The 9,726-nt window shown below is 46.1% G+C and overlaps 1 protein-coding gene across 1 annotated transcript in view; it reads left to right on the top strand.

The window, feature by feature from the left end:
• The window catches only part of gosr1 (golgi SNAP receptor complex member 1), a 28,047-nt gene extending 22,773 nt beyond the window's left edge, over positions 1-5,274 (top strand). Inside the window, exons 8-9 of the mRNA XM_083671217.1 lie at positions 3,424-3,506; positions 4,964-5,274. Coding sequence (XP_083527343.1) covers positions 3,424-3,506; positions 4,964-5,088 — 208 coding nt within the window. The 3' untranslated portion in view covers positions 5,089-5,274. The remainder of the gene's footprint in view (positions 1-3,423; positions 3,507-4,963) is intronic.
• The last annotated feature ends 4,452 nt before the right edge of the window (positions 5,275-9,726 follow it).

Raw genomic sequence — 9,726 nt, forward strand, 5'->3', positions numbered from 1 at the left:
TGCCTCTTCTCTCCTCCGTGCCTCCCTCTCCCCCCCCCATCCCACCCACCCCCCCATCCCCTGAAGCGCGTGCCCCCCCACCCCCTTTGTTTTAGTCAAGCAGAAAATTAGACTGTGAGTGGAGCATGGTCATTACAGAGCTCTCTCAGCAGGTCCACCCAGCTTGAACACGTCTAACGAGGGAGCCAGAAGAGAAGGGAGCCGAAGGTCTGATTGTTTTTTGATGTCTTATGCCCCTCCGGGGATGAGGAGCATCGAGTTCTGATTTATTTATGTATTATGTACTAACTGAATAGGACTTTTAAAATAGAGATTCCCTCTCTGGTGGGGGAAAAGGGCGTCCCGCTTCCGCGACGTGACATTTTGACAGTGCAGAAAATATATGATGAGCTCGACTAGAAACTTCTGAAAACATCCCCGACTGTAACTTCAGTCCAGGGGGAGGCTGGTGGAGGTAGAAATCGGAGGACGGGCTCATTGTAATGCATGGAATGGACCATTCCTCATTCCATTCCGTGCATTACAATGAGCCCGTCCTCCGATTTTCTACCTCCACCAGCCTCCCCTGCTTCAGTCCGTTTCCTGACATCCTAACAGTGATGACCCATGCTGATTCTGTTGGGTCCCAGCCAGGTTGTGTGTGTGTGTGTGTGTGTGTGTGTGTGTGTGTGTGTGTGTGTGTGTGTGTGTGTGTGTGTGTGTGTGTGTGTGTGTGTGTGTGTGTGTGTGTGTGTGTGTGTGTGTGTGTGTGTGTGTGTGTGTGTGTGTATAAAGGCTCTATCCGGTGAAGGTTCCCATTACCATTTGTGTGTGTGTGTGTTAGCCCCGAGCTGAAGGCCTGCCCACGGTTCCAGTCAGCAGTGTTGTGGCCGATCTCTGCTTCCGTCTGACTCTGGAGAACATGATCTATTACCCTAAGACCCCCCGGGGGGAGGACTGTCCCCTCAGCAACATACACCATCAACCAAAGTGTCAGACTGCAGAAACAAGTAGTGGTATACACGCATACGCATTTGCATATACACACACACACGCACACACACACATACACATTCACACATACACATACAGTACCAGTCGAAAGTTTGGACACACCTCGCCAAGAGTGTGCAAAGCTGTCACCAAAGCAAAAGGTGGCTACTTTGAAGAATCTAAAATATAAAACATATTCTGGTTTGTTTAACACTTTTTTGTTTACTACATAATTCCATATGTGTTCCTTCATAGTTTTGATGTATTCAATATTAATCTCCAATGTAGAAAATAATAAAAAATAAAGAAAAACCATTGAATGAGAAGGTATGTCCAAACTTTTGACTGGTACTGTACACACACACACACACATACACACACACACACACACACACACACACACAGACGTGCCTACATATTTACATACACGTACATACATACACACAATGCATACAATACATGCTTACACCAAGTTTACACAAACACACTCAAACACTCAATCTTACTCCCCCGCTCTTAAAACACGCATGCTCTCTCTCACATGCACACATTAAACACACACACTGCACACACACACACACACTCTCTCCCTGAGTCCCATTGGCTCACCCCCTCAACCAGTCAGAGGTGTGGTAGTTTGTTTGTTTGTGTGGGTGGGTGACCTCAGAGGGACTGATTTCCTGGGGCCGTACCTGACCCAGCGGACCCCCGTCAGCCCCATGGGACCCCCCTGCCCCCCCCCCCCCCCCCCCCCCCCCCTTTATGCTCTAGTGCTCATCACCTTGTTTATGTCTGGGAGGTACTGTTGCGTCATCCAACCTGCAGCAGGGCGAGTTGTAATGTCGTACCGTATCTGTTCCCATATTTGCACTGGAGATCAATTATAGATGTTTTCTTCTGTTTGATTTGGGCCGTTGTTTTTGTGCCAAAAACTGGGGGCCCCGTATTTTGGAGTTCAGTGCCAGGCAATGCTTTCGGAGGAATAAGTAGAGGAATCGGTGTGCAGCCAAATAGTGCTCCTGCATCCTTAGCTTGTGTGTCTGTCTACTGGATGGTAGTGCCGGATGCTAGATGTGTCTGTTGTTGTTGTTGTTGATGAAACGTTGGCCTTGCCCACCTGTTGGTGAGCATTAGGGGGGGTTAGGCCCCCGCCACAACAAACTATCAGAAAACGGATGAACATATACGTATGAAATCACTATCCCTTTTGATCCGTGGAATTCGGAGTTTTGAAACAACCGAGCAACTCAGTAGGAAAACTGCCAAAACGTATGAAACGGACACGGGCAGAGCCTTGTCATCTCCGATGACTCCCATAGAGAAACCATTGGCTCAATCCGTAATTAATGGACAGGGCCTAAGCCCATCCGGACAGGAAGAGAGAGTCGTGTACAGCTGAGGTTTTAGACAGTAAAGGTTTCAGCTCGACAACTTTTGTGTGTTGGGAAGGATTGGAGGAGGGGAGGCTGGTGGAGGTAGAAATCGGAGGACGGGGTCATTGTAATGCATGGGATGATGCGTACGATGAAATAAAAACATTCCTCATTCCGGGCCATGCATGAGCCCGTCCTCCGATTTCTACCTCCACCAGCCTCCCCTGGATTGAAACGGAGGCTGTTGCGGCAGGGTGCCATTGTCGGGCCAAAGGAGTTGAATGCCAAGCTATAAGTTTACTTCCCTAAAGCTGCTGTAGTCCCCAAGTTTGGATGAGGGAGCTAGGATATCACAGCAACTTAATACTCCCCTCCCTCCTCCCTCCTCCCTCCCTCCCTCCCTCCCTCCTCCCTCCCTCCCTCCCTCCTCCAACGACTTAGTAGCATTCTGAAGGACAGTGGAGAACATGAAGAGCTAGCTGTGGATGTAGCTACTCCACAGGCTACTTCCAAACCAGCCCGAGGCCTCAGACTTCAGACCCCAGGCGCTGCGCCTTTCTCAAGAAAACTGGAGCGACTGAAATGTCTCTTGTCTTTTGTAAGACGCATGAAGTCTTATTAGAGTGAATTAAGGCTAACACGTGAAAGCCTCTCCTCGTAATGAGCCTATCAGTTCTCTGGTGGTGTCTGAGGACATTAATATCAAGTCGAGGAGGGAGGTGTGTGTGTGTGTCTGTCTGTCTGTCTGTCTGTCTGTGTGTGTGTGTGTGTGTGTGTGTGTGTGTGTGTGTGTGTGTGTGTGTGTGTGTGTGTGTATAATGTGTAGCGATGCTCAAGTCTTTTGGGCTTCAGTTGGACTCAGAGCTGCATTCAAAATGGAGGTGAACGTTCTCCCCACCAGATGTACTTGCTTTTTTACGATTACTGTCTCCTCTGTGGTCCCACTAGTAGCACCTATGGGACCTGTCATCTCTCGCTTGGGGAACGTGTTTTAAACCCCTGGCAGATGGCTTCCAGTGGGATGTCATACTGTACAGTCACAGTGTGATTTAACCCTCCTCCTCTCCTCTTCCCACAGTATCGCCATGGCGACGAAGGAAAACATGACCTCTCAGAGAGGGATGCTGAAGTCCATACAGAGCAAGGTCAACACCCTGGCCAGTATCCTTTTACACACTGTGTGTGTGTGTGTGTGTGTGTGTGTGTGTGTGTGTGTGTGTACTGTGTGTGTACTGTGTGTGTGTGTGTATGTACTGTGTGTGTGTGTATGTACTATATGTGTGTGTGTGTATGTACTGTATGTGTATGTACTGTATGTGTGTGTGTGTGTGTGTGTGTGCATGCGTGCGCATGTGTGAGAAAGAAAAAAAGAGCATGCACACATGTTGATTCTCAATTTGTATCACAGGAAGGGGAAACAATTTCAGCCTGTGAAAACACACATTCGACGATAGGGAATATTAGGATATTGAGCTGAGATTGTCCCGCATTTATCCGACGCAACACCGCCAGAGCGTCCAATGAACCGCGAACGCCAGTTCATATCACACAGCTTAAAAGCCTCACGGACCATTTTTTCAATTGTATTTTCAAAAGTTTGTATTCCAAATTATTATTATTTTTTTTCTTTATCTCGAGTTTGTAAGCCACCAAATTGAGTTTGCATTGTTATCAGACTCGTTCATCCGAGGCGAGTTCAGCACTGGCCGGGTCCTCCCTCCGCCTGAGAGCTTTTTTATCAGGCGTTCCGGCCTTGCTCCGGAGGAAAGCTCCATTGAGCCTCAGATGAAATCTGGGTCCAATTCCTGAAGGGTAAAAATGCTCCATTCCTCCTTGCAGAAGGTTGTTACAGTACCGTGAACAACAAACAGATTCAGTGGGTAGGATCAGACGGCCCATAGCGGTGTATCTGTTTAGTTTTTATTTGTATTTATTTATTTAACCAGGAAAAAGCCCACTGAGACACAACGTGTCTTTTACAAGGGAGACCAGGCTAAGAAAGCAGCAGCAGCAGCAGCAGCAGTCAATACAACATTAAAACATTTAAAACCTACAATACAGTTTATACGAAGTGTGATGCCATGTTAAAGGGATAGTTCAGGGTTTTTCCGATGTTACACCTCCTTTTCCAGACACCTTTGTTTTGTCCTATTTCTATTCTTGAGCTTTCTTTGGCTGTCTCCGGGAATAGCATTTATCCTTCCCAGTGTACATGAATGGATCTGTATGCTATACGTGTTACTAATTTAACACATGTCCACAAGAAATTCTACAGCCATCTCATATGTTTGTGTGCTGGACACGCATGTCGATATGAAAACAATTTATTTCCACTATCACATGCGTAAACATGAACAAACAAACCGGAACTATCCCTCTAAATGCACTTTAAATAAAGCTTGATTTGATTTGAGCTATATGGACAGAGATTTGATTAACTGACAGTCCTCCATCAGCAGTGTATTAGGACGGCGATGAAGGTCCCCTGTAACAGAAAACAACATAGCAGTCTATTAGTTTACCCTAAGCCTTTCTTTATGTGGTAATCTAAACATAATTACATCAGATGACGGTGAGGGCGTGTTGGAGTGTGCTTCCTTAACCGCCTTCCCCCCCAGACCGCTTCCCCGCCATCAACAACCTCATCCAGAGAGTCAACCTCCGCAAGAGGCGGGACTCCCTCATCCTGGGCGGAGTCATCGGCGTCTGCACCATCCTCTTGCTGCTCTACGCCTTCCACTGACGGACAGACGACCCGACCAATCATATGTTAGGGGGGGAGGGGTTAACTCTGCGGTTGTAGCTGTGTGAGCCTCAGGAGGCGGGGCTAGGGGGGGAGGACCCTGGAGGCTCCGGAGCAGACAGGCACCCACTTGGCCTAATCAGATTACAGGATTGATCGTCGTGGCCAACATGGACTACCTGATTTGTATTTAACAGTGAGAGGAAGGGGAGGAGGAGGAGAAGGAGGGGGAGGTGAAGGAGGGGGAGGTGGGGGGTTGGGGTTGGGGGAAAGAACGGAACAGCATCTTTATTTTTGTTTTGTTTTCCTATCTCAAAGGTAACATGCTGTTCTGTTATGTAATAAGGGAAAAGAGACCAAATGTACTAATAGGACTAGATTTTAAAGAGTATATAACACTTGCTTGGAGAAGGAGTTGCGCTGGCCGGAAACGGCCGAAAGAGACTTTTTTGCTTTCAAACGTTGTTGATCTCTGAGGTGGATGGATGTTTTTAGTTGAGGGAGGTGATTCATCATGGGATGTACAATGTGCATTAATAAATTATTCATATATTGTATGTAAAAAAAACAATGTGTGTGGAAACTAAGACATTCACCATTTAAAACATGTATTTTTCAAAATATATGATTTTGAACTCGATGTGTAATGAGAATTGAATTTTTGTTGGAGACCATCGATGGACTGTAAGCACTACAAGTATTGTATGTGTAGTACTGCATGGATGAGCACTTGTAGTATTTAAACATGGACTCCAATCCATGCAGGTGTACTGTGTGTTAAACCACATCTCTAGAAGACTGATCTCTTTCATTGTGCTTTTCCCTCTACACCTCCTTTCTTGATTAAAGCGGCAATCTGGGATTCAAACAACAACAAAGCGGTCTCCCCGCCACTTATTTTTGTAAACAGCTAAGGGATGGAGCAGGAGAAATTTTACCACTCTCAAATTCATAAAGGGAGTTATGGATGCGAGGACTGTTTTGAAGCTCCAATTGTTTTACTACAAAGAGTAAAACAAGCTTATATTTTGAGTTCTGATGGGATACGACAGTTGAACCAAGCTCATGAGGCATTTATAAGTTATATTCTTCAATAATCAATGGCTATACATCATTAATTTAACGGTCCTACAATGGATGTACCAATCCCAGATTGCCCCTTTTAATGGCCTTGTGAGCCACTAGAAGTGTCTTGAGGACAGAGAAGAGAGGTTCTTGTTCTGGTTCAGGGTGAGAGTGTCCCGGTACTGACCCGGTACCAAACCTCTAGAGTACCAGACCTCTTCACCACCCTGTGCCTTGCCTGCACCTGCCTGCCAAAGCCAGTGATGAGAAGCCTGAGTTCAGATCAGGGGAGGCTGGTGGAGGTAGAAACCGGGAAGACGGGCTCATTGTAATGCATGGGACGGAATGAGGAATGGGATCAAACACACTCCGATTTCTGCCTCCGCTGATTCAGATACTGTGATGAATATGATGATGAGAGATCAAGCGATGTGTGAAGGGAGACCCTCAAATTAGGCTAGGCTAGGCTAAGCCAAGCTAAGCTAAGCTAACCTAACCGCCAAAAGATGTGACGTTGGATGGAAGCTGAAGACTGAGGCGGCTGTGGGAAACATCGATGCGTTTGCGTCTCACAGTTTGAGGGTCTGTGATTGCACAACTGGAATATTGGGAGTCTTAAGAGGAGAAGCCTCATTCAGTTCAGCTGGATTAGCCGGCGCTTTGATCATTTGGGTTCGTTCTCATCATGTTCCCCATTTCATTCATTTTGTTTTCAACGACTCGGTCTCAAAGAAAGAACAGGTTTCGAACGGCCTTAAGTCGGAAACTCAGCAGACTGTCTCACCGTTGTGTCGCAGTTTTGGTCATGCGTCACTACCCTGTGTCTAACTGTGAACCCTGATAAACAGTTTGAGAGTTGTATTTACTCTTCTTTGAAATGTAGTTCTCCCTGTTGCTCCCAGTGACGAGTAATCAGTGTTTCCTCTACCATTGAATAGACAGGGCAGGCACCCCTAACCTGGATCTGGTTTGCCGTGCCTAAAACCTTTTGGCTTACATAGAACTCGTTAGACATCGTAGGTAATGGCGCCCCTGGATGCTGATATACTGTAAAGGGACTCTGTACCCCACCTCAGGAAACATCTGGGGGCGACACTGAATGTCTGGGTGTCTTAGAAAAGAAGACATTGTTGTACCCGATCCTCTTCAATGCGTGTTGTCACTCTGACGACATTCTCTTGTAGTGCGCCTGTGTTTACCGTACAAAGGTTATTCTGGCCTGTTTCATAATACTTCATAATGTGAGTGAATACCCATTGTTGTTTGGCATCTTTCATAGGCTGTGCCCTGAATGTACAACACCAATGATGTTCTCACGGAGACCCAGACAACAGCTACAGATGACAAAGTGGAGTTATAGCTTATATTTAGAAATATGTATGTCTGTATGATGTGTATTTGCATGTCTCTGATATGTTGCCCTCAAAGAAATGGAAACAACTCTGAACTCTGAAAGGGAGGCTGGTGGAGGTAGAAATCAGAGGACGGGCTCATTGTAATGCATGGAATGGAATAAGGAATGGTATTGGTATCAAATACCATTCCTCATTCTATTCCATGCATTACAATGACTCTCAAGGCTGGCTCAAGGTCTATACTGTGTGTGTGTGTGTGTGTGTGTGTGTGTGTGTGTGTGTGTGTGTGTGTGTGTGTGTGTGTGTGTGTGTGTGTGTGTGAGTGTGTGAGTGAGTGAGAGACAGACAGACACAGACACACTGCAGGGAGGATGTTCCTGCAGTCTGTTGGGGGTTACGGCAGACCCCAGGACTCCACAGGAAGCTGTAATAACTCTCCTGTCGTCTCGTCGCCAGCCACTGAGCTTTAAATTACCCTGTCTTTCAACATCTCTCCTCTTCCCATTTATCATTCGTTAACGATGAACATTGACATGTCATTTAAGAATTCCTCTTCAATCTGTCCTTGGCTTGTGAATGAAGTTAAGTATTTGAACATCTGTCACAGGAAAGTATCTCCCAAAACAACTGTGTTTCTTTCATACTTTAAGCAGTCCACTGACTTCCCCTCTCTCTGAACTTCGAAGTGATATGGTTGTATAAGCCAGGACATTTCACCTTGGCTTTGCCTAGCAGCCCGGGAGACACAGCCACTAGGGCCGTGAACTGCTGAATATTTCAGACCTTTTTGTCTGGTTTGAAGATCACTGGAGCAGATCTAAGCACCATGTTCTTTTCCTGGATCAACTTCTCAAACAATGAAAAGTCTGTGGGAGTTTGTGGGATTTTTGGAAAGTCTGGTGCTTACATGTGGGTGGTACGTCATTAGTAGTCTACTCTGAAGTGACTTATGAACAGGGGAGGTAGAAATCGGAGGACAGGCTCATTGGGATGCATGGGATGGAATGAGGAATGGTATCAAACACCGTTCCATGCATTACAATGAGCCCGTCCTCTGATTTCTACCTCCGCCAGCCTCACCTGCTCATGAAGTACATGAGAACCACGCACTAGACAGAGTGACTGGGAGGGACCTCACTATTAAAGTCAGTTGTTTGGAAAATCGAACTCTTGACAGGAACACTGATTTCTATGTGAACTAAAAAACCTTTCTCTATCACTGTCTATGACTGCCGATGGCACTTGTTCTTATCGAAGGTTTTACTTACGATGACTGACATATAACTGATTCACTTACTTTCGATAAATGTACTTATTGTAAGTCTCTTGGGATAAAAGCATCTGCTAACTGACTTTAATGTAATGTCAAGGCCCATGGCTATGGCTCTGCCCATGGTTTCATTTGCAGATTAGGTTGTACTTCAGCCCAATTAAACATAATATACTGTACATCCACCTAAAAATAGGTCCACACCAGGGGAGGCTGGTGGAGGTAGAAATCGGGGGACAAGCTCATTGTAATGTATGGAATGGAACGAGGAACGGTGTTCGATACACACGTGTTTGATATCATTCCTCATTCCATTCCATGCATTACAATGAGCCGTCCTCCGATTCCTACCTCCACCAGCCTCCCCTGGTACACACAATCCAAATGGGATTTCTCACATCACCCGATTAGGATTATGAGTCATGTCTTGATGAGACTGAATTCCTGGATTACTAATAAAAAATCTATAAAAACACCTAACTGCTTTTCTTTACAACATAATGTATGTAAGTGCTATTTGATCAGGGTGTGTGGTAGAGTGGTGCTGTAGTGGTGTAGTGGGGCTGGGCATCGGGCCATGTGTGTGCAGCCGGAGGCAGGGAGGCTTGAAACTGAAGTGCAAAATCAGCCAAGAGAACCTGGGCCATTTCCTGTGCCATGTATTATTCACAGACATGGCTGGCAGGAGACATGAAAAATTGAGGTACAGTAGGTAGGTGTGTGTGTGTGTGTGTGTGTGTGTGTGTCTGTGTGTCTGTGTGTCTGTGTGTGTGTGAGAGTGCATGTATGTATGTGTGTGAGTGTTTCTCTGGGTTAGAATGTGTGTGGGTGTGTGCGCGTGAGATAGAGAGAGTGTGTTGGTATGTGTGTGTGTGTGTGTGTATGAGAGTGAGACAATGTAAAAGAGAGTCCCGAGTCAAAGGGTGTGTGAGGGCCGTTCACTAACAC

Source organism: Argentina silus (assembly GCF_951799395.1).
Source record: "Argentina silus genome assembly, chromosome: 6".
In the NCBI taxonomy this organism is placed as follows: domain Eukaryota; kingdom Metazoa; phylum Chordata; class Actinopteri; order Argentiniformes; family Argentinidae; genus Argentina; species Argentina silus.